Here is a 25,582-nt window from a genome sequence, read left to right on the forward strand (position 1 = left end):
GTCCTKTTCAGCCTGTAGAAGAGAAGAYTGAGAGGGGATTTTACGAATGCCTGAAGGGAGAATATGTAGGGGAGGATGGGGCTAACTTCTTCTCGGTGGTGGCCAGTGACAGGACAAGGAGTAATGGGTACAAATTAAAACACAGGAAATTCCATCTGCATGTGAGGAAGAATTTCACTGTGAGGATGACAGAGCCCTGGAACAGGCTGCCCAGGGAGATACTCAAATGGAAAACATATAATGCCGCTCTTGCGAGGAACAGTTGACAGAAATATTTCACAGCTCTGGATGAACACTGTCATCCTATTAGGACTCCCTTCTTAGTGCTCAGAGATTCAAACTAGGAAATGCCTTCAAAATGCATTAATCTACTGAAAACTTTGAAAACTGCTGCAGTAGTTATAAAATCAAACATCCAGGATTTTTCATTGTGTCACTCTTGCAGCAGATGTTGGTAAAATAAATGGGGCAAGAATATCTATAACATCAATAATAGGTAATGAGGAATATTCAATAAATGAGTATATTGAGTATTATATACTCAATATAAAAGTATATAATAAGGAATACTCAAATATCAGAGGAGATAAAGACTCTGATCTGAAGGAGAGAGAAGTGAAGGGTGAAAGAAGAGAAAAGAGAGAAAAAATATTGCTTTAAGTACTGATGGACATTTTGCCAAAGAGAACAAAAATCGTTCTCTCACATAAATATTCTCCAGAGTTTTCCTGAGCATGGATCAGTTTGTTCAGTATTTTGCAATGCTATACTTTTCATATAAGGAAAATTGCTGCTTTGTTAGTCATTAGCCATTGACATTACCACAGAAATTTAGGATCAGCTCGTTGAGCTGGTTCATTCATGTTATTAAGAAGTACTCATCTTATGCTACTAGGTATTCAACTCATATTCATCAGAAATAAAATATCTGAGGAAAATGGGTAATCCAAATCAGAATTTATTAATGACTTGTCAAGTTTTAGATCTCCTGTAATCAATGATTACAGATCTAAATATAGATATACTTAACCATATAAAATGCTCAGCACTGGAGGCTTCAAAACTCCAGAACAAGCTCAAAACCAATCAWTTTGATTGTAGCTTGCAGTCACTTTTTAAACTTTCAAATGCACAACATATTTACTTTTGTATCATAAGTCTAGATTTATTACATAAATGTTGTAGTCTTCATATATTGAAGATGATGAATAACGTAGGTCTTCCTGATTAACTTTTGTAAGTGTTGGTATAAAATTAGATCTTTTTCTTGTCTCTGGAAATTGCTGMTGATACAATAATTCTATAAAATCTGTGGTATTGTTTAAAAGCTGCATAGCTAATTCTTTTTTTCCTTAAATTACTTTCATAATTTGTTTAGTTGTCTATGTCAACAACATATTTTGGTAAAATAGTCTTCTGTTCTGTAATTAGAGCATGTCCAAATATTCCTTTAATAGAAAAGTATACTGAGAGTCTAGTATCTCCAAAATTATTCCAAAATATACAAGAAAATCAAGTTTTCTTTTGATTGCTTTTTGAAAGGTAAAGCAGGGCACATCATTTGGCTGACTTCSAGTTCTGGAACATTACTGTAACGTGCTATGAAATATTCAATTTAAGAGCACTAACATGATAATAAGGTGAAAAGAATTAGTATGGATTTGTCGAGAACAAATCATCTCTAACTTAAAATATTTTTTATCTTTGGAGTTGCAAATGGGTAGTAGAAAGAAAGATATATTTATCATTTGTGAATGACTCCTAGCTGTAAGAGAATACAATCTTTGAAGAACACAGAGTGAGAATCCAAAAAGATCAGTAGACCAGAAGATCAGGAGAAATGGATTGAAGATAGTAACAAATTTCAACAAAATGCAAAGTACTTACCAAAAAAATCAACTATACAGATAGAAAAGGGTGAATAGCTCATTAGTACTTCAGTTAAAATCATATTATATTTAAAATTATATAAATATTTTATATTATGCTATATAATGTGCTGTATAGATAACAATTCATAAATATGTAAACTATAGAAAATGTAATACCTAGTGCAATTCTAGAGCGTACAGAGGGGCATACCTTATTATGGCATAAGGTCACCTAGAAGGTAACTGAGATTATTATTTTAATTATGTTAACATCTCAAGAGTATCCCATGTCTAGCTTTCAGCCCTAAATTCTAAGATGCACTAAAGCTGAGAAAAGATAACAATAAAACTGAGTGAAGGATTAGAAATCAGGATTCTAAGGAAAAGCAGTAGGAATTAGTTTAACATAACCTCAAATTCAGAAGACCAATGCAGACAAGGATAACAGTCTACCATATGAAGTGTAAAAGTTTACCATCAGCCCTAAAGCATTTTTATATRCTTCATGGGATAAATTGATTGAGTAATGAACAGTTTTATAGTAAAGAAAATGTACACTAGAATTAAGAGAGGTTTTATAAATATTAACTGAGCAATGAAACAGGTTAATATGACTTCTAACTTCAGGCATCTAAATCAATAGAAAATTTTAAAAAATTGCTTGGTAATATCTGCCTGATCTGCCTCTGGGCAAATGAAGGGCCTGAACAAGTTCTTGAGGTCCTTTTGATATATTAAAATCATACCAATAACAAATGCATAAAACAAATTAGCTGCTTTTCCTGCAAAAATCTGTGTTTTTCTTGTATGCCACATTAAATAATGTGCATATGAGAAAGAGATTTCATGGGTGTATATAGATTTCACTGCCTGGCTGCATTTCATATATGTCAAATGTACGAATAAGATTTCCTGGCTGTATGTATAAGTGATGACAATAAAATATTTGTATCTTCCAAGTACAAAATCAGTCCCTACAGTGCACTTACCTTTCCTATCATATTTTAGTTATTGGCTGTGCAAATTGTTATAACAGAGAAAATATTTGAAGATTTATCACAGTAATTAAATTTGAACAAAGACAAATATGTGATTGGTAGAATTCTGTTTCARGTAAGTGAGCAGTAGATATGGAGCCCCCAGAGCAGAAGAGAAGCAATTTCATTGCTAGTTGATAAATAGACGCTATCTGTTTGCTCTATGTGGGTGCATTACAATGCAACAAATAAATTACCTTCATTAAATATTTTCTTGGAGGATTAATGAGCACTGATAACAAGTTATAGCAGCACAAAAAAATGCACCAAAATTATTTATATGTTTATGGTGAGAGGATGGAAGCACAACCAGTTGTTATCATTCATCTTAGCTAAAACAAAGTCTTCTCTGCTACCCTCCCACCCTGAATGTGCAGTTCACTCCATCATTAGACACTGCAGCTTATTGTACTCATGTTCTGTGGCTGGTACACAGAATACCTGAATAGCAAATCTAGTAATGAAGTTTAAAACTAGACTTGAGTTAAAAAAAAAAAAAAAAAAAAGTTTTGTATTTTCAGAAAGGGGGTTTTACATATATATTTTTTCCAAATGACTTGTTATGTATAAACTGAACATTTCTAAATGGCAAAGCAATGCCAGTAGGGAAATTATGTGCTTTATGTCTATGTATACTAAATTCCTAATACTGAATGAACTTTTTGCTGCTTTTCTATTATTAAAAAAAAAAAAAAAAATGGAGAGCAGAAATGAAGAACAACTTCTGCAGAACTGCTAAAACTCCCAGATTGTTTCAGATTTGACTGYCATGAGGAATCAGGACTGTTTATTCATCAGGTACTGCCATCTTGTGGAACTGAAATATCTGGAGAAAACCCTAAACAGAGAGCAAGAGAAATATATTTTCCTGACTGTATCCAAGAGATTATAGACCAGTATATCTCTCACTGTATCAGAAAAAGAGGACACAAAACAGGCTTCTTTCTGGTGCAAATACCATAACTCAGCAAAAGTGTTCTGGGATGTTTGTACATTCTGTCCTTAAAGAATGAAAGATGTATTATTTAATAGTTTTTATGAACTGTGCATTTAAGTGCTAGGTGGCCTTAAAGGAGTTTATATGTTGACTTTCTTGTTACAACTGCACATGCCACCTTCAGTACTACTTAGCTGACAGAACAAATGAAAAGGCTATCTCAATTTTAAATGCTAAGAAGGTAAAATAAGCAATTTATTGAGAGCCAAACATTGAAGAAAATATGAAAAAAAATCAGACATAAGCAAGCATAGGCTGAATGTTTGGTGATATCTACATGTTTCCACTACAACTCTTATTTTGTTTTAATATCTRTATCTGTGGAGTCTCCTTCTTTGGAGATCTTTAAAACCCGCTTGGATGCAGCCCTGTGCCACATGCTCTAGGTGACCCTGTGTGAGCAGGGGGGTTGGACTCAATGACCTCTGAGGTCCCTTCCAACCTTCGGCATTCTATGATTCTATGATTCTGTGATTTGTTTATGAYCTGCAATGGCACTAAGACTTTTGCGTCACCGTGGTAACATCTTCTGTGTCAGAAAGATAAAATTGCTGATGTGTTAGCATTCCAGCTTTTCCATTATSGGAAATACGTCAAATTGTGACAGTTTAGGAATTAGGACAGTTTAGTGTTGTGAGACACAGGACAGGACCTACTAAAATCATTTAAGAAATAATAGTAAACAAAATTTCCCTCCTTAAATTCATCCTGGCAGGAGATTGATGTGTTCTTATCACTAATTTATCATCAAGTGACCCAGATTTTCATCTGCACAGTACACTAAAAAGTCCTTAATAAAATATAGAAACAAGTGGGGCATTTGGAAGGTTTTCCAAAATGATCTTCAGAAAACAGACAAAAAGCTCTTGGGTGAGATTTCTGGTAAACATGACTGGTCATTCATAAAAAGAAATGCAAGCTTTGCTGTCACCAAAATGACACCAAGACTTTGTGCATAACAAAAATTCACATATTACATTCAACAGAAAACTCCTACATCTCCTACCACAGAAAAACACCAATTTACAATTGCCTGTATAATTCATATTTTTTCTGCCTTTTAACTCGTGTTTCTGGGTGTCTTAATGAGAAATATAAATACATAAATGCTTGTTTTCCTTGGGTAGTCATCTGTAATTTCCAGGAAGGGCTCTGCATCATGTTGTGATTTTGGCATAGATGCCACACTAAAAATAAAATGTATACCAATAAAAGTAAAAAATAATCTATGTAYACATTCTTTAAAAATACTTTCAACTTCTGTATTTTGCAGTATTCACAGTTTTCTGTTTTCACCTAATTTTTTTCCTATTAAATGCAAAGTGAATACAGTATGGAGAAACCATTTATTCAGTCATATTTAACTTCTCATTCCTAGAGTCACTATTTCCATATTTACCATTGTAGATGTAGMTTGACAGTTTAAATCTTGGAAGCAATGACTTTTAGCTTCAGTTCTCTCAGATCTCTCAAATAGCCCTGAATCCTCAGATTCAGKGCTATTTGMCTCTCAGTCTTGAGATTCAACTCTRGAACTTTGACTGATATTAAAAAGTCAATGCAATGACTGCTGTGTTCTCTAGCTACTGACGCTGTGTTTAAAATCTTTTAATACAATCCAGTATAAGGAAACATGAGCTTGAAGTTCACTAGCAACTGTAGATACCCGTGTACAAACAGACCTAGTGAAAATGTCTTTCATTTGATCTTATATATCACATTATACCATTTCCCAAGAAGGGGACTGTTGAGAACATTTAAATGCAAGGCCTGTCTCTTGTACCTTATACTTTTTCCTGTACTGGTCTGATGAAATGTTTATGTTACATTGATTCTTTCTGTATTAACTATTCCTTTAGTTTTCATCATAATCATTGTAATCACTATGGTTTTCACTTATGCACAATATTTTCAGGAAAAAAAAAAAAGAAAAAAAATATTTTAAAAGTGTTTTACCCTGGCCCCATGCTCTAGGTGTCCCTACTTGAGCAGGAAGGTTGGASTAGATGATCTCTAGAGGTCCCTTCCAACCTTGAAGGTTCTGTGATTTGTGCCTGGCCAACCATCATAAGCTATCATGTGATTTAAGGATCCTAAATTTTAATTTTGCTGGCATGCAAGGTGAGAAAAGTTTCTAGAACATGAAAACTAGATAATGTTACTTCCTCTACCAAGGCTGCAAATATAAAAATCTGAGAGATTTGTACAATGGATCAGTGTCAAGTACACCTATTTTCCCATTATTGCAGTGGTTCCCTTAACACACTTCTGTAAAATCGCTTCTGCAAGATCATTCATCTATTTCTGTCAGTGAAAAACTGTTGGGTCCCCAGATCCCAAGCCAGCTGTGGTTGTTCTGCAAAGCATGCAGTGGAAGTTTCAAAGTTTCCATTAGATCAGTATATTTCCATGAAGCCTAGGCGTACTATACAGACATACCATTCAAAAATTATATTTTAGAGTCCGCTAAATTATTTAAATAAATCAAAGAACTTCATAAAGCACATTAGGGTTTTTTCATTAGCAAATAAATGGTTAAAAATTCAGATGAGTTCTAATGAGAATTCAGGTTCCTCTAATACCCCATCCAAAGTCTGAAAATACATTCCAAAAGTTTATTTATTATGAATAAAAAGTGTAATCTCTTTCCTGTCAATGGACCAACACTGCTCAGGAAGTAACTTAGCATTTCTATTTGTATTTTGAAGTTTTAGCTCTTGACTGAAACACAGAAGCTATAGGTATACACAAGTGAAAATATTAATAGCCATTTAAAAATATAAATAGTCTGAGTCTAAAGATTTGACAGTCATTACATTACTTTTTTCCTCACTAGCCATTCATCCATGACTGTATTTTTGAAAGCAAAAATTATTTGGTAACGCACTTAATGGCAATATCCCTCCAGAGTCAGCTCCAGCAAAACCAAGTATTCCATTTTCTCAAAGTCACAAAAATTTGTTACCTGAAATCCATATCAGTAGTTCTAATTAATAAATTAATAATTAATTGAGCGCTTTTAGAGTGTCAAATGAGTAAAATCTCTTCTACTTAAATTGTCAACAAACACACACTGATGGCTGCTTTATTTTTGAGTACCTCTAAGCTAAAGCAATTAGAGAGACTGATTGCTTTCCGTTTGAATTGGTAACAGGTGTCTTATTTAAAACCAGCACATTTTCCTTGAACTTGTGTGTTCATTATCATTTTGTATCATTTTATGCTGTCATGAATCATTTCTGTCCAATAAAAAATACATTGTAGCAAAATGTGACATTGAAATTTTCAGTCAATTATTTTGGACTAATTAGTATTTTGCCTGAAACACAACAAAAGAAGGAAATTTTGAACATTGTGAGAGCTCTATGAGCTCTTTGTGAGCCCTAAATACCTTAGAGTCCTGTTAAACCACTCAGAATTACAATTAAATCTGGGAAAAAGGTTTAAGCAAAAAAAAAAAAAAAAAAAAAAAAGTGTACAACTTAACTATTTGGAAAAATCATCTTATACTGTCTATTAAATATATTTAGTCCTTTAATATAGCCCTTTTTTAAAATAAATGCTATGTTTTCCTTCAATTATTTTTTTTCCAACTTCAAAACTAGATTTGAGTTTTTTCAAATTAATCCAAATTATCCTTTTTATTTTTTTTTCTCTCTGCATGGCTGACTGCAGTGTTTGAGAAACTGGCCATCATGGTTTTCCATTCCTTTTTACCACACTATGTCAGGGAATGATAAAGCATAAGAATGGACACGACTAATTAGTTGAAAAAAAATGCATACCTAACGGTGGCTTTTCTTTTTTCTTTTTCTTTTTTTTTTTTTTTTTTTTTGGAATGTATTTCACACTTTTGGTACCATGAATAACCACTCCACTCCATCTCCTATCATTAGGATCAAGTCACCCAGAAAATTCAAAAATTTGAGGTGTTTCCTCTCTCCCCTTTTATTCTTTTTTCTCTCAACTAACTTTCTGTCAAGAAATGGACTGATGAGAATAAATGTGTGAGAGAGAACTTGACAAATATATGGGAAATTACGATTTTCGTATTACTGCTGAAGTTGATAATACTCACTCAGCCAGTAAGTGTCTAAAAACGTGGCAATGACTGTACTAGTAAAAAAGTCTGCATCTTAGAGCAGTAGTACGGACTTTACATGCCTGAAATAGCCCCAGCTTTGCTGGTTCTTCCAAGATGATCACATGGGAAAATTACAGAAACTGACTAATAGCTAATATGTCAGTTTAAGTCATAAAGAATATTTTTAAAAGTGTGAAAAGCAAATGAAACAGTGGAAAATAACAATCTCATTAACTTTACTGATACTTCTAATGTAGGGCTGGCAATGCATGTAGATTTGTAATAAATCATGATAGCGCACACCGAATGATAGGAAATTGTCTCCTATGATGATTCACAGGATAAAAAAAGAACTAAGATACTGACTTCAATTACAACTTAAAAAAAATCACTTTGATTAGCGTTTGATCTGTTCAGATTATGAGGCACAGCACTTCGTACCTTTAGTTTGAGGAATTATTCTTTGATCCCAGGGTTTTAAGCTGCGTGATTGGCAGGCTTCTGAGATTCTACAGTGAAGCAGATATAGTGCAGTAATACATTCCACAAGACTGAACAACTCCTAGAAACTATTGATTTTTTTTTTTTTTAAACAGATGTTCAGAATAAAACTGTTTATCCACACACACAAAAAGGTCATTTCCAGCTCTATAAGAAGCACCACATTCACGAAAAAAATGAAAAAATACAGACATAAGTGATTTGTATATTATTTCTGACAACTCAAGGAACAAGAAGAMGGAAATATATAACATTTTGGGAATGATTTGGGGGTCTGATGAGTATTTTAAGTAATTTCCATCTCCTATGCTATCTCCAAAATCCCAAGGAAGGAAAGAGTCCTCTTCCTGAGTTCTGTTGCAAACAAATAAAAAGTTTTTGATTTCTTTTTATTATTCAAATCAATTCACTGAAAAGAGTAAGTGTATCCATTAAGAAGACATAGCGTTCTTTCAGTAATTGCTTTCTTTTATTTTTTTTTTTGTTTTCTTTCAGAAATCGTCTATAGTTGGGTATTTAATGAATTCCCATCTTTTGTGGCAGAAGACAGCAGACGTTTCATCTCTCAGGAGACAGGCAATCTCTACATCTCCAAGGTGCAAACATCTGATGTTGGCAGCTATATATGCTTGGTAAAAAACACAGTGACGAATGCCAGAGTTCTGAGTCCTCCTACACCTTTGACACTGAGAAACGACGGTAAGGAATGCATCATTTTGGGGTACTAAATAGAACAAAAAATGCAAAGTCAAAAGTACTGGTTAAGAGTTATTTTAAAAATCTAGCTAATTTAAGAACCATGATTTTATGATTTTTAAAAATATGCGTGCATTTACTGTAACAATTAGCAAAGTGTCCACAGAGGCAAATTTCCTTAAAAGTCTTTAACACGTAGCAGAATATTAGACCTTCAAAGTTTGAGATGTGATCTGACAGCTCCTTAAACACTTTGTTTAGAGCAGTTATTCCTTTTTGCTATTCTGGTGTTTCAGCACTGATACAGAGAGAAGCAAATCTGCCTTCTCAGTAACGTCTAGCTCTATAGGGGTTAGTTCAGTTGCCTAAGAATAGGTAGCTAGTGGCACATGAGAAACCCTCAGGCATCTGAGACGTCTGCAGGGAGCTGGCAAATATGACATAGGACATAAAGGAGACTTGTGCCCTTGCAGGACAGCAGCTTGGGGCCTGGAGGTGTGCCCTCCGGCATCTCCAATGACACAGAACACATATGGTTAGACAACTGAATAGATTCCCTAATGCTTGTAACTCTATCTATTACTATAATAAAAACTTTCACACTCTTGTGCTCTAATTCAATGTCCTGACTGAATGCTGCCTACAAAAACCACAGTGATTTGATTATAATGATAGGTAGTCTGCTATGTGCTTTTGAATTTCATATCTGCAAGTTTTTGTTTTGTTTTGTTTTRTTTTGACAAATACCTTATGTTTGAAAAGGGACTTAGGAGCCAGAGTTACAGGTTCACACAGAATCTCAACATGATTGAGGTTGGAAGGGACTTCTAGAGATTCTAGAGATCATCTAGGCCAAATTCCCTGCTCAAGCAGGGATACATAGAGCACAGGGTACAGGGTGGCATCSAGGTGGATTTGGAAGATCTCCAGAGAAGGAGACTCCACAACCTGCCTGGACAGCCTGTTCCAGGGCTCTGTCATCCTCACAGGAAAGAAGTTCTTCCTCACAGGGAGATGGAACTTCCTATGTTTCAAATTATACCCATTGCYTCTTGTCCTACCACTGGCCACCACTGAGAAGACTTTGGCCCCCTCCTCCCTACATTCTCCCCTCAAGGATTTATACATATTGATCAGGTCTCTTCTCAGTCTTCTCCAGCCTAAAGGCCCAGCTCACACCTTTCCTCATACAAGAGATGCTCCAGTGCCTTAATCATCTTTGTCGCTCTACGCAGGACCCTCTCTAGAAGCGCCACATCCCTCTTGTGCTGATGTGCCCAGAACTGCACACAGTACTCCAGGTGGGGCCTCACCAGAGCTGAAGAGAGGGGCAGGATCCCCTCTCTCSACCTACTGGCAACATCCTCCTGATGCAGGCCAGGATCCCATTGGCCTTCTTGGCCACGAGGGCACACTCCTACCTCATGGTCAACTTGTTGTCTACCAGGGCTCCTAAATCCTTCTATGTGGAGCTTTGCAGCAGGTCAACCCCTAATCTGTACTAGTGCTTGGGGTTATTCCTCCCCAGGTGCAGGACCCTCCATTTATCCTTGTTGAGCCTCATGAGGTTCCTCTCCGTCCAACTCTCCAGCCTCTYCAGGTCCCTCTGAGTGGCAGCACAGCCCTCTGGAGTGTCGGCCACTCCACCCAGCTTGGTGTCRTCTGCAAACTTGCTCAGGGTGCACTCTGYGCCCTCATTGATGAACAAGTTGAATAGCACTGGGCCCAGTACGGACCCCTGGGGGACACCACTGATCACAGACCTCCAACTGGACTCAACCTCATTTCTCACCACACCCTGAGCTCTGCCATCCAACCAGTTCTCAATCTACCTCACTGTGCACTTGTCTGGTCCACAYTTGTGGAGCTTTCCTATGAGGATGTTATGAGAGATGGTGTTGAAAGCCTTGATGAAGTCAAGATGGATAACATCCATGGCTTTCCCCTCATCCATCCCTCCCATTATCCCATTGTAGAAGGCTAGCAGGTTTGTCAAACATGGCCTCCCATTGATGAATCCATGCTGGCTATTCCTAATCACCTTCTTTGYCGTTACATATCTAGAGATGCTCTCTAGGATGATCTGTTCTATCACCCTGCCAGGGACTGAGGTGAGGCTGACCGGCCGGTAGTTGCCCGGCTCCTCCCTCTTGCGCTTTTTGAACACTGCAGTGATGTTGGCTCTTTTCCAGTCCTCCAGCACTTCTCTGCTTTCAATGATCTCTTSAAGATGATAGAGAGCAGCTAAGCAACAACCCTCATCGGTTCCCTCAGCACTCTTGGGTGCATCCCATCTGGRTCTAAAAATCATTTCCAACCCTCTTGCAATAATATACTCCATGAAGCAGTATAAATGGCATGTATCTGATATTGTTAGAAGAGTTGCCTATAGAGTCAAATGTRTATTTGCTCTTTTGAAGACAGAAGATTTGTATTTATTTTAATATAATTTCCTATATTTTCCTTTTTTTTCCAAGATATTCCATGCTTAATGATGTTTTCCACTTCTTCCGAAATACATTTAATCAATCAACATATGTGTATTCATACTTATATAAGTCACGGAAAGAGAGAGTGTCTAAGGCTTTTGTCTTACTCATATCTTTTTTTCCTAACACTGGGACTACCGCTGTGCTGTAGGAGCTTTACAAAGATTTGACTATAATAGAGATAACTTGGTTTAACAGATTAAATAAAAAATGTGTTCACAGATTAAAAGAGAATTAAGTTAATCTTTATTTCTGACAACTGGGTTGAAACTTTTCATGTCTGCACAGCATGAGTCCTCTGCAACAAAAAGCTGCATGTTTTACTTGTAAATTTCCTATTTTATTAATCACTGTTTAGTACTTATGCTAATTATTGAAATTTAGCTGTTTAGTTTTGTTTTAAAAAAATAGAAGATWTTTTTCAATATTAGGCCTTTGAGAATGAAAAAAAAATAGTGATTGTCTTTTTAAACAGCTAGAGCTTTGTCAAGTGAATATAGAATTTTATTATATGACATTTGTTACAAATATCTTACACTTGTCTTAATTTACAATATATTTTTTCATTCTCTTGCTTGGGTTCCATGTATATGCAGAAATTCAACAGATTACACATAATGGGCTAATAGTATATAGACAGACTTATTACRACATCAGAAATGGAGAGAGAGCAAATAAGGATAAAAGCAACAATYTACAAGACTGAGCTAAGAGCTGAAATCTGCAGATTTTCCTAAATGTCAAGTAGGTAGTATGCCAGCCTCAGGCAAGTCTGAGCTTCATGGCTGGCTGTCAGACAACTGTGATGCTCCATCCTTATGAGCAGTGCACATAGATGGACTGGCTCCTGAACAGTTTCCCACTTCCTTTTTACATATGCATGCATTTCTACTAGGCATGCATGCCTTAATTTTGATCTGTTGAGATTTTTGAAAAGCCCTCTCATTATAATGGAGTTCTTTGCTATTCTCTAGTAAATTGTTTGCTTTCCTTGCTTGTCTGAGCAGGTTTCTCAGTGAAAACCCAGGCCTTTCCACCTAACCTTGCAATCTTCATAGACCTATCTAGAAGAGAAATAGTAAGGAAAATTCCGTGCTTTAGTCTCCAGGAAATTTACCTTCTTTTCACCTTCTACATAGAATGCAATAGTATGTGCCTTTTAAAACCTATCGAGAATTGCAATAAAACAGTCAATTAATAGTATTACACTTTTCCGTTTTGATACAACTTGTTTTATGTTATATTGCTTTGCTTATTGACAAATATTAAAGGCTGATGACAGATTTTCAAAAATATGCATACATTATGGGACAATATAGCTGATGAGGAAAAAGTGCTTATTAGAGCTAGAGAAAATAATAATTTGTGAAAGAGAAAGATGACAGTAAACTATCATAAGCATATTAAAAACTTTATGATGGCCTTAGAACAGTGTACCTTAGAACTATGTACCTAAAAATTGATTTACTACTATGTGGCTAGTGATTTTGGGTGGCTTAGTTCTTGTTAAGCATTTGCTATATAAAATGAATTGAATCACTTCAAATCATTTTTCAAATATTCACTTAAGTCCCCTAATCATACTGGTTCCYGCATCCTAGTGGTCAACATACCAGCCTGCATTTATTGCACGCAGTCAACATGGTTTTCAGAAACAATGAGAAAAACTTTCCCTTTTAAACAACTTTTACAAATAGAACTATATAAAGAAATATATATATACAGTTTCTAATTTTTGGGCACATATACACATTACTTTAAAAGTCTTCTACTTGATATATTTATCATTTTTCCCAAGTATGGAGGTTTTTTGGGAATATGAAACAGTACTTATTCTCAGTGACAGAACACTCCTAGAGAGAACATGGAACTGTTTTTGTCTATGAGGAAGAAACAGAGTAAAATCAAGGCTTTCTGCCAAACTCTACAAGAATTTTCTTGCCTTTTATTAATCTTTTATATCTTCAGTGATGTGTCTCAAAGGGGAACTTAGCTTCTTGATATGAAGCAAATTAAATAAAAACATCAAGAAATCCTTCAATGGATTCTGAATAAAATGAATACCTCATTTGTTCACATGTCCTTGACAATGAGTCATTTTGTACGATTCAATTTCACTTCAAGCTGGGTTATAAAAATATTTTAAATTCTATCTGAGGAGATAAAGATTTTTATAAGACAAAAAAAAATGCATCTTTTCATTAACTGAGTTTATAATATATTAGAAACTTCGAGGAATTATTTAATAACTGTTTACAAGTAATAAAAAAAGTTTATTAAAATGGATCTTCCAAGCATGGAAGCTATTGGGAAGTAYTGAGTATTGGATACGATACCCAATCTCTAAATCTCTACAGTCAATTATCTTGACTAATAAAAACAACAGAAAGCCTYCACAAATTTAGGAAATAGAGACCTAGGGAGTATGAAATATTTGATATTTGATAATACATGGCAGTTGTTTCAAAACAAAACATTTTAATTCCAATTTCTTTTATTTTTTATCTTGTTTTTATTTTTCTTAAATGATGCAAACATCAACATTCCTACTGGAGAGAATTAAGTTGCTCTTCATTTTATCCTTGTGTCGCAAGTGCATAGTCCTTTTGCTGCAGGGAAATTTCCAGAAAAATGGAAAAGCTGTAGAATTTCAGACACCAGAGGATGCCTTCTGCTGTGCTGCATTAGAGTAAATCTAAACTAATGCAGTCGAGGTCACCATATCTGATCAGATATTTTTTCACAAAATTGAATGCAGAACCAGGCCGTCATAGTTTTTTCTATGAATTGTTTTTTTTTTTTTTTTTTTCTGACCTAATTCTGTAGATCATGGTGAGACTCTCCATGTGATGAACTGATTTGCATTTTCTGCTTGCATTACTGGTTTATCTTCTGATGCATTTGTTCATATGGGACTAAATTCTAGAATACACAAAGTATGCCTGGATTGTAATGGTTGATAACACCTATCCATCTGTGACTTAATCCTGTCAGATAATTTGAATATTTTGGCCTTGCAGACTGCTTCTTTCTTGTGTATTATACTGGAAGATCATTAACTTACCCTTTTAAATATCCAGTCACATTTCTTATATGCTGAAACTGCCAATACATACAACCATGAAAGACTGCCTGGAAACTGTTGGAACTCCTCCTGATGTCCCAAGATGGGTCTAAAACCTGAAAGAATCCCACTTGGATTTTTTTTTCAAGCATATCCATGTTGTCTGGACAAAAGTCAGAGTGATTTCTGGTGGTACACAGACACTGGTAGCACATGCTGCTGGCTCCCGATAGAGACCATTGCTCATGTTTTTGTTTCACTTATTTTCGTGATGATTTTGGGAACTATTGCACAGAGAGCCAACTGAACCATCGTAGAAAACTGTCAAATCATAAAATAAACTAAGTGGAGGAAGAATATTCCTCTTGGTTCAATACAGCATGTATCATGATCTTACATGAAGTTGCATCTATTAAAATTTCACATAGAAAAATGTTGGTAACATAATAATTAATGGTGACRACTCAGATTTGTGCAAAGTAATAACAAAAAAAAAAATCTTTATAGCTGAAAAGGGCTTCCAATTGTTAAGAATGGTCATATCTAAGATTAAATATCTTACTGCCCCAGGATCTTCGTATGTGACTGCTTGTTTTGTTATAGTGGGATATGGCAGTGTTCAAATTAGAAGGGCTTTTCATTTTAGTGATCTTGTCAACGTAGTGAAATAATTTGATTATGAATAACAGACCTTTAGCTTGGGGTTAGAAGTGTAGTGGGTTTATAATAAGRATGACTTGTTTCTGTTGGTTCAATAATAATGGCTCTTGCTAATGGAGGAGAAATGCTAATGTTCTTCTTCTAGGAAGGAGGGACAGCAAACTTGGTCATTGTCACTAACTGATTTTTCAGACATGTAAAGAGAAATCTTCCCACTCCAAACTGTAAATAGAAATTGTGGGCTATCATTTGAAGCAATGGTGAAAATATTACTACTCCTTTCATTGCTTATTCTGAGCTTACCTCATTGCCTCTGTGTCTTTAGGGATTGRCTCCAGTCTCCTTTACTTCAGTCAYAGTGTACCCACTTACACTTTGAAAATAAAGTGTTCTTAGTTGCACTTTCTTTTGGTTAAAAGAGCTAGAAAGCTTCTAAGAGTATGCATGRCACTTCCGCAAATAACTGAAAACTATCTATTTCATGCCAGAAATCCTGTTTCTCAAAAGGTGAGGGCTACTTAGATGGAGTTCAGAGAATGGAGTAGTAGTGGAATGGGCTGTAAATATTAATTTTAAAGTGTAAAGAGCTAAGCTGTATTTMATATCTGTTAAACAATTTGTTATGGTTAAACATGTCCTTCTTTTACACTTATACCTCCATACTTAGAAATATATAGGCATCTTCACTCTGAATTATAAACTATATAAGCATTTATTCCTTTCTTATGCTGTATTCAGTAAGATTTTTTTTTTTCCCTCAGGAACTAGATTACTAGGTTTCTTTTGATATTAGGAAAGGTCTTAGTAAAGGTTTCTTCCCACCCACTGCTAAGTGATAGGATTTGCTCTTTGAATAGCCTATGAAAAAATCTCTGGTAATTTAGCTGTCCAGCACATTGCAGAATAGAATTTCACATGGGCATTTTTAGGGCTTTTCAAAGGATAAATGTATTGCTCAAATTTGTCTAAGAGATCTCTAAGTGAAAGAAATATTATCATAGAGCAGATAATTATCACACAGAAAACATTCTTATAGTAAATATTTAGACACTTAGAGAGGCTGCTGGCCCCATCATTTACAATAAGATTAATGTCAGGTGAGTCAATAAATTCTACTCAAGGCACTGACAAATTTCTTCTGTAATCAAGAGGTAATGGTGGGTATCATCGTTACATCTGAATCAATTTGATTTACACTGTGATTCACACTGTCATTTCAGGGTCTGTATTCAGGATTTATTCTGTCAAATAAATTTCACTGGTGGCCAGYGATAGGACGAGGGGTAATGGCCACAAGCTGAAGCATAAGAAGTTCCATCTCCAGGTGAGGAGGAACTTCTTTACTGTGAGGGTGACAGAGCAGTGGAACAGGCTGTCCAGGGGGGTTGTGGAGTCTCCTACTCTGGAGGTCTTCAAAACCCGCCTGGATGCCACCCTGTGCCACATGCTGTAGGTATGCCTGCTTGAGCAGGAAGGTTGGACTAGATGATCTGTAGAGGTCCCTTCCAACCTTAAATGTTCTATGAATCTGTGAATCTCTAAATATTTATAATGATTAAGAGTGCAGGTCTTCAAGAAAAATATTAATTCAAGAAAATATTCATTTGTCACAAAAAGACCATGACGGACAAACCTATTTTGCCACACAAATTATTGACAGTACATCATGCAAGAAATCATACATGAACATCACTACCATGGTCTCTTTGTCAAAATCTTCTTATATTTGAATTAGTATTCATGCGAGAGACCACAATTCCAGTGAGATAAGAAGCACATTTTCTGACCAACAAAGTTATTAAAATGTTATTACACCTGAGGACAAGCCATCACCCCTCAAAGCAATTCCCAGAAATTGACAAACACATTTAAACTTAAAAGTATTGCCAATAATTTTACGAACTAYCCAAACTCTAAAAGATTCAGTTTAACATTCCTACACTCACTAATCAATATCAGGGACTTCACTCAAGACTCTCAGACAGTTTCTAATAACACAGTTTGTCTCATTTGCTAATAAAATAATGTCAGGCATAAATCTGCAACTAAATTTTCTCCAGAATAGTATAGCAAATCTTTCAGTTTCATTTTCTCCCTAGCATTCTAATTAAGTTTAGACAGGAATATTATGTTCTCTTTTAGCTAGTGCCTTAACATTATACCAKCCCTTTATGCAAGAATATACCCTTTAACCTGTCCCACTCAAAATAATCTTATGACCTGAACTAACAAGCTGTTATTTAAACAATTTAAAACAAACTGAGATCATTCTAGCTGAGGYAATTTAAGGAATCATCGTGAAAAATTATTCCCTGCCTGAGATATCCAAGAGTGTAGCTAGTATCTGGAAGACTAACAGAAAGGACACATAAGCCTCCACAGCACACGACAGCTGAAGTGAGATGATGATGTGTAYGGACAGGGAAAGGCCTTGTCTGTTTTGTGATAAAGATTTCTCAGTAGCTTCTCTGTTCTCATGTGCAGACAAAAAAATATATATYCCTGTGTGGGTACAGTCCCAGCTCTTTAATACTCTTCACTTGGGCAGACAGAGGGAAAAGGCAGTGTAGTCCTGCTCACAGTGACCATGGCTGATATTCCTCCTGTAGCTTGTTCCATTGTGCTTCCCTACAGAAAAGATGGGCAACCAGACAGCAGTCCTACTACTTTATTTCATCCTCCATGTGAGGAGGCCCAGAGGGGATAATGTAAATGGTTTTAGTTGCAGTTATATCTGTAAATGTTTGTAATTCTATTACATCTATTTCTGTAGTATTTGAGTACCTCATAGTCAGTGTTGATCATGTTATTGTGATTTAATGCATTGTGTTATCTCTGTATCATGAAGGAAAACTAAAAGGCAGACAACAGTGAAGGTCTGTAGGATGCTTTGGGCAGCAGAGATTTGAACTCAAGTCACAGATCTGCAGCCAACTCAGTAGAACAACCTGTTAAATGAAACCATTTATTAAACATTTTTTTCCCTGAATTTTCCTCTCACGAGTCAGAGAGTATGTTATAATTCTGTGATAATTTCATAATTGTATAAAGATATCTAAAGGAGAGAATAGGGAATTATCTCTTCTCTAAATATTATGCTCCATTTCTGCTTATGTGTGACTAAAAAACTGTTAATTTTAGCAAGGTCAAGATGTGCTTAGTCCTGGGAAATGTTCAGTCATCTGCAATGGTCCCCTTTTCAGTAATCAGAGATAGAACAGAAGTGTCATTAGTGAGTCATCTCCGTGTAAATTCACCTGGCAAGGATGGGCAGTATATTTACAACAAATATATACATATATATGTATACACACACACATCCACACACATGTATACATATATATATATATATGTATGTGTGTGTGTATATGTCCAACCTAGCCCTGGTTGGGCAAAAATACAGAAAGCTCATTCTGATACACAACAGTGGAGGAAAGAGAGAGAAATTAGGAAACATTAGATAGGCTAGCTTGTCTCAGAATAATGGTCAGGCATAACACTTATCTAAACAAAAAGGAAAAGAGTTTTTTAACCCCTTTTTATATCCCACTAAGCTTTTGTGATTTCACAAATTAGTTTCATTCCTAGATCTGGAGCTTGCTAAAATGGGAATGGTACCATTTTAGAAAATGTGACATATGAACTTGGGAGGTTTGTAAGCTAATTAATTAGTCTAAGGAAAATTGAATCACTGTGGCTGTCTCTTTAACACATGGAGATAGACGATTGTGGAGAGGAACTTGTTTACATGGAAAGAAGAAGTATAGATGCATGAGTGCTCAGACCATGTCATCTCTCTAATTTGTTAGCCATTTCAAAAACTTATATTACGCTTTTATTCTGTGCCGATTAATATCATATTTCATGTTTAATAAATAGAAATAATGACTGAAGGAATTCTATATAGCTTTAACCAAATACCTGAAAGAGCGTCATATATGTAAGTTTGAGGAAGATTGATTCTAAGGCACCTAGCTCAAGGCCTAGATATTTCTTATAAATTTAGRTTTCTTTTAACACCTAATGCAAATGAATAAAATTGTTATTGTTATTGTTATTTTTCTGTTACTGGCTCACAGTGACCAAAACAGAAATTGGGAAAGACAAAGAGCTTGAAGGTAAATTTGTCATGGTAAAGCAATTATAGTAAGAATTAGGAAGGCAGGACCTTGATAATTCCCTTGATCCCTATGCAAATGTAGTGGTAGACACGGTCTCCAAGGTAATAAATAATATAGACAAAAAAATGTCCCTTTGGTATGATAAACTATCATTTCCTAATTTCTCTCACAAGGAACATTGATATTGCAAAGAGACCAAGCAATCCTCACTAATTTTTCTACATCTAACAGTGGCCCCAGCCATGTTACTCGCTAATAAAACAGTAATACAGAAGAGGAGGACATGGTGCAAACCATTAGCAAATGAGCATTTCATTAGCAATATAAAATGATGGCTTGACTTACAAGGAGCATTCCATATTTGCTAATGGGAGTTAGTGTGAGTTAAAAGCAAAACATTTGAAAGATAATGTCTATTATTCATAAGCACTTGACATTTTGAGAGGCAAGAATATATTTTGAGATGTATTTTTTCACGTTTAAAAAAGCACCTGTATGCTTTGACCCTTCAAAAAAGCATATGACCCTTCAAAGAATCAGTTTCCAGTACAAAAAGCCATATACTACGGCATAAAAAACTTCCTGGCCTGATGCAGGCCAGGATCCCATTGGCCTTCTTGGCCACGAGGGCACACTGCTGACTCATGGTTAACTTGGTGTCAACCAGGACTCCCAGGTACCTCTCCGTGGAGCTGCTYTCCAGCAGGTCGACCCCTAATCTGTACTGATGCCTGGGGTTATTCCTSCCCAGGTGCAGGACCCTGYACTTGTCCTTGTTGATCCTCATGATGTTCCTCTCTGCCCAACTCTCCAGCCTGTCCAGGTCCCTCTGGACGGCAGCACAGCCCTCCGGAGTGTCGGCCACTCCACCCAGCTCGGTGTCATCTGCAAACTTGCTCAGGGTGCATTCCGTGCCCTCRTCCAGGTCATTCATGAACAAATTGAACAGCACCGGGCCCAGTATTGACCCCTGGGGGACACCACTGGCCACAGGCCTCCAACTGGACTYGGCCCCATTTATCACCACCCTCTGAGCTCTGCCATCCAGCCAGTCCTCGATCCATCACACCGTGCACTCGTCTAGTCCACTCTCCCGCAGATTCCGTATGAAGATATTATCGGAGACGGTGTCAAAAGTCTTGCTGAAGTCAAGGTAGACAACATCCACAGCTCTCCCCTCATCCAGCCAGCCTGTCATCCCATCAAAGAAGGCTATGAGGCTTGTCAGACATGACTTCCCCTTGGTGAATCCATGCTGACTGCTCCTCAACACCTTCTTCTCCTTCGGATGCCTGGAGATTCTCTCTAGGATGAACTGCTCCATCATCTTTCCAGGGATGGAGGTGAGGCTAGCCGACCTGTAATTGCCCGGCTCCTCCCTCTTGCCCTTTTTGAAGACTGGAGTGACATTGGCTCTCTTCCAGTCCTCGGGCACCTCCCCTGCTCTCCAGGACCTCTCAAAGATGATGGAGAGAGGCTGAGCAATAACCTCGGCCAATTCCCTCAGCACTCTTGGGTGCATCCCATCTGGGCCCATAGATTTTTGAGTGGCCAGTTTGCCTAAGTGATCCCTAACCCAATCCTTCTCAACCCGCGGAAGGTCTTCCTCTGGCCCATTTATATCTCTTCCACTTGAGCCCTGCAGTTCATAGGGGAAGCAGTAAAGRCAGAGGCAAAGAAGGCATTTAGTAGCTCTGCCTTCTCGGCATCCTCCGTCACCAAGGCCCCTTCCCCATTCAGCAGTGCACTAACATTTTCCCTTCTCTTCCTCTTGCTGTTGACAYACTTATAGAAACCCTTCCTGTTGTCCCTGACATGCCTCGCCAACTCTAATTCCATCCAGGCTTTGGCCTTCCTCATTTCTCATCTGCATTCTCTGACAATGCGCCTGTATTCCTCCCACGTGGCCTGTCCACAAGCTCTACACTCCTTTTTTCTCATTCACTTTGCCTAGCAATATCAATATCAATAAAGGGAAAGTAGGGGAAACTGCAATAGGGGCATTTCCTGAGAGGTCACAGGTTTGTCCTGATGCTGTCTGAATCTTTTTTATTTGCTTCTTTCCACTTAACTTTTTCAAAAAAAATATCTTTTACTGCTGAACAGAAAAAGCAAATTTGGTAGTAAATGGTAAAACATAGGAAAACTGCTTCTCCTCCAAAGTGGATGTCTGCTTTAACTAGTTAGTTTTTTACTAGTCAAATTTTATTCCTGCTCATTTTCACTGATAGTTCTCTTCTGATTTAAGGAATCATCCCAAAGAAAGTTTAACAGCAGCAGTTTTTGCAAGGGAAAGAATTGACGTTCCTTTTTTTCTTTTTTAAACTGTCATTTCCAGCAAAAAATATTTCCTTCCTTTGGAGGCATGTTTGCCTCCTGCCATTCTGACTATGACATTTCCTTTCATTAAGTCACATCAAATACAAACTTCTCACCTCCCTTCACTGATCATTTCTCATATCCTAAACTCCTGAAATTCTCCAAATCCGTCAGTCACTCTACAGCAAATGCCAGATAACTCTGCTGATGTCTATGTTCATATTTTTGACATCCCTGAATGGTGTGATAGTTGTATTTAACAGTACTGAGTCTGTTGCCTTGGTTAATTAATGATATTCCAAATTAAAAAGGTCACTGGAACTAGAATAACTGAATTCTGCTTGTGCCTCTCTCTGTGCCCATGTTTGTGACTGTGTATGCAAGTGTCTTTGCAATGTTTGACTGTTTCTTGCTGATTCTGGAAGATCCTCAATAGCACACAACAAGATATGGTGATTTATTTGTCACAACTGTCACAGCACCAGTAAACAAAGTTTAGGTGTATGAAAAACCTCATCCTTCAAAAATTGTTTGCCTACTTTAATCTTTCAAACCATAAACATTAACCTGTGGTTGCAAAAATAAATCCTGCTTTTAAATTTGCTGTTGTGCTGCTGGTAACCCTAAAAAGTGGTTTAGCATATGTACAGGACTTAAGCAGAGCATGTTGCATTAAATTAAGCTATTTTTGTCAATTCCAGCTTTGCAGCTGTGTAGATTCAAAAAGCAGTCAGCAGGATTTCTCTGCAATAATTGCAGCTTATGGAAAACTGGTGATATTTCATATATTGGTTCTTTATTTTCCAGGTGTGATGGGAGAATACGAACCCAAAATTGAAGTCCATTTTCCCTACACAGTTACAGCTGCTAAGGGAAGTACTGTTAGAATGGAGTGTTTCGCACTTGGCAAGTAAGTACAGTTTCTTCCATAATCAGACAGCATTGTTCATTAAGACGTGACATGCCTAATTTGGGGTTTCATTAGTTTGCTAGATTCCATTTTAACAAGCAGTCCTCCCTGCACACACAAAATAACCTTTTGACTAAGTGGCCAATTATGATTTCCCTTCCCAGTCATTTCCATGGACAGTAATTCATACAAGGAATTTTTTTTTTTTTTTTTTTTATCAGAATGAAAAGTAGTAGTTCTTATAAACAACAAATAAAGTTCATTTTAAAAGAAGACTTCATCAGACTCTCCTATTTATTCACTGTTAGTACAAATCAGTAACTTCCACTTTTTTTCTGCTAAATTATCTTGGTTAAAATTAGTAAGTCTTTTTTTTTTCTCTAATGCATAGTTTATGCATGAGGCGAACTGCAAAGAAAAATGTTCTATTAGTGTCTTCATATACTTTGTGGCAATGTCAATTGTCTAATTTCTGACCTATTAGCACTCCTGAACATTAGTATTTTAATATTCATGTCCAAGGGACTGGTAGTAACCATAGGGACAGAAGGTTTTTAGAAGTACTTCTTTGTAGTTTCATAAGCTCAAATGAGGAGTGAAATAAGCCCTAGATGTTTTTCAGATTACAGAATACATGAGGGAACTGTTAACATTTTGCAAGGATTCTGTTGTGACAGTTACTATCACTACTGTTGCCAAAATAAGTGTGACAAAGATGGTACACAGTCAGACAGATATAGCAATGTTAATGATTCAAGTAAATTATTTTTGTTTTCATATATGTAAGTTGCTAAAAAACAGATGTTCCATTTGTGATATGTCACTAGAGATATATAAAAAATAGAAAAGATACATTTTTTTCATATATTTATACCACAAAATTTGGTGAATGTATGTGTGGACAAGCACATTCATGTGCAAGAAATCTCACTGCACAGGATATAAGAATTCAGATCCATTCTCTAGTTTCTTTTACTCATAGTTTTCCTTCTATTCTTGCTGCTGAATAAAATGTTTATTGTATCTTGTTTGTTTTTCTCTTTCATAGATTAACTAAGCACATACAGTATCTTTATATTCTAGCCTGGATTAAACAATAGCAGAGGAAATGTCTTTGTGTCTCTTGCGGTGGAGTTTTACAATTCAGTTAGTCTAGGGCCAGGCCAGGAATACATTATCCCCATGCCAACTTTTCCTACTTGTTTATCAAAGCAGGAATGAAACATGAGAGAATAAATAAATAAATAAATAAAAGGTGGTTTATTTACCTGAGGTTTACCCCTCCAGACTGCTATTCAAGTCTGATTTTCCAAAAAATTCCAATATTCCAAAACCTGTCTTCATAACCTGGGAGATATTTTGTTTCACGTTTGGAGATTTTTTTTATCCTCATTTTTGTGGTCATTTTGACCCTCACATGTCACTGAATTCAGCAATATCCCTTAACAATTCCTGTTTACTGGTTGGACAAAATGTGTCTACATCTTTTATTTCCCTTGTTGTCTGTTTCTCCAAACATCTGCAATTGTCTAGCTTAAATCCAGAAACCCTTMATGACCAGAAGACCAATACAGAATATTTGTAAATAATTTCAGATAAACTCTGATAATATTTTCTAATTTTATCCATTTAAGCCTAGTGAAGTTCAAGGAGAGACAGRGCACTGTCTAATCAGTCCAACCAAAGTGTTGGAGAGCAAAGACCTTAGATCCTGTAGCAGAAGCAATGAAGGCAATCGATTTTGCAGATTTCTTCCCCAATTCAATGTAAACAGCTGTTTGGAAGGCAAGAAGGAGAGGCAAAATTTTACATGGTGAAATATAAGCTTTGTGTTTTATGTAGTGAAGATAAAGAAAGAGGTATATGAGAGGGGAGAAAAGCAACAACTAGAGAGATTCAAAAAAATGCTGAAAAATGCAAGGGAAGAGATGGTTTGCAGAGGTTGGTAGCTCCAGGCTCTCTTCTGTCAGCAACCCTAGCTACTTTTATGATGGATCAATAGTTGGCAATAGGGCCCCTACAGTCTCTGGGCAATGGCTGAAACAGCAGTAACAAGCACGTTCTATTTTTTTCTTCATTATTCCGGACTTAAATTGTGGCTGCTGAAACATACCAAGTCAGCTATCATTTTCCCAGTGAGGAGGAGGTATGCCAAAACTTGTCTTTCATATCAATCTCTGACAGGCAGGAAAAGCAGCTACAAATACATCTCATTATCAGCACCTTGAGAGAAGTCAGCCAGTATCCAAACAGCCACATAAGAAAGACTAAGTTTAACAGCAATTAACTTATTTCTAGTTTCATATTTGATGGTAATTTCTAACAAACAAAAACAATTCATCGGGACCACCAAGAAATTTAAGGTTATCTAATAAGCTGACCCAATTTACTGCTGCCTTAATGGGCAACTACTTTTACCATAAATGTTCCTTATCTTCTTTTCATAGTCATTAATGGAAAATCAAATCAGCTGTGTGGAAATTGCTTTCAACTAGACATGGTAACAATTACAGGGATGACATTTCAGGTGTCATTTGAAACCTGGAGGCTGAGATGAGAGGTAGAAATGCAAGAAATTTCCAGTTCTTTTTCATTTCTGCCCCTATTTCTTAATCCTAAGACTTTTTACAGCTCTTTTCTTGTTATACTACATTTGGTGCGCATGTCCAATTTTTACAGTCCACAAACCTGTGTGCTGCTGTTTTTCTCATGCTTTAATGTAGCTGCCTGACACTGTCCCTCCACTATCCCCTGTCACTGAATGAGATAGGAATGAGATAGGTTCCACAGAGATTTCCAGTGGTTGGCATTTGACAAACACCCAGAAAATGCC

General features: G+C 36.4%; 1 protein-coding gene across 1 annotated transcript in view; it reads left to right on the top strand.

Annotated features, from left to right (window-relative positions):
* CNTN5 (contactin 5) overlaps positions 1 to 25,582 on the top strand; it is a 615,891-nt gene that overhangs the window by 436,108 nt on the left and 154,201 nt on the right. Inside the window, exons 7-8 of the mRNA XM_026034957.1 lie at positions 8,986 to 9,189; positions 22,647 to 22,749. Of these exons, the coding sequence (XP_025890742.1) occupies positions 8,986 to 9,189; positions 22,647 to 22,749 (307 nt within the window). The remainder of the gene's footprint in view (positions 1 to 8,985; positions 9,190 to 22,646; positions 22,750 to 25,582) is intronic.

This window comes from Nothoprocta perdicaria, unplaced genomic scaffold, assembly GCF_003342845.1.
Source record: "Nothoprocta perdicaria isolate Ctin4 unplaced genomic scaffold, notPer1 scaffold_153, whole genome shotgun sequence".
NCBI classification, from domain to species: Eukaryota; Metazoa; Chordata; class Aves; order Tinamiformes; family Tinamidae; genus Nothoprocta; species Nothoprocta perdicaria.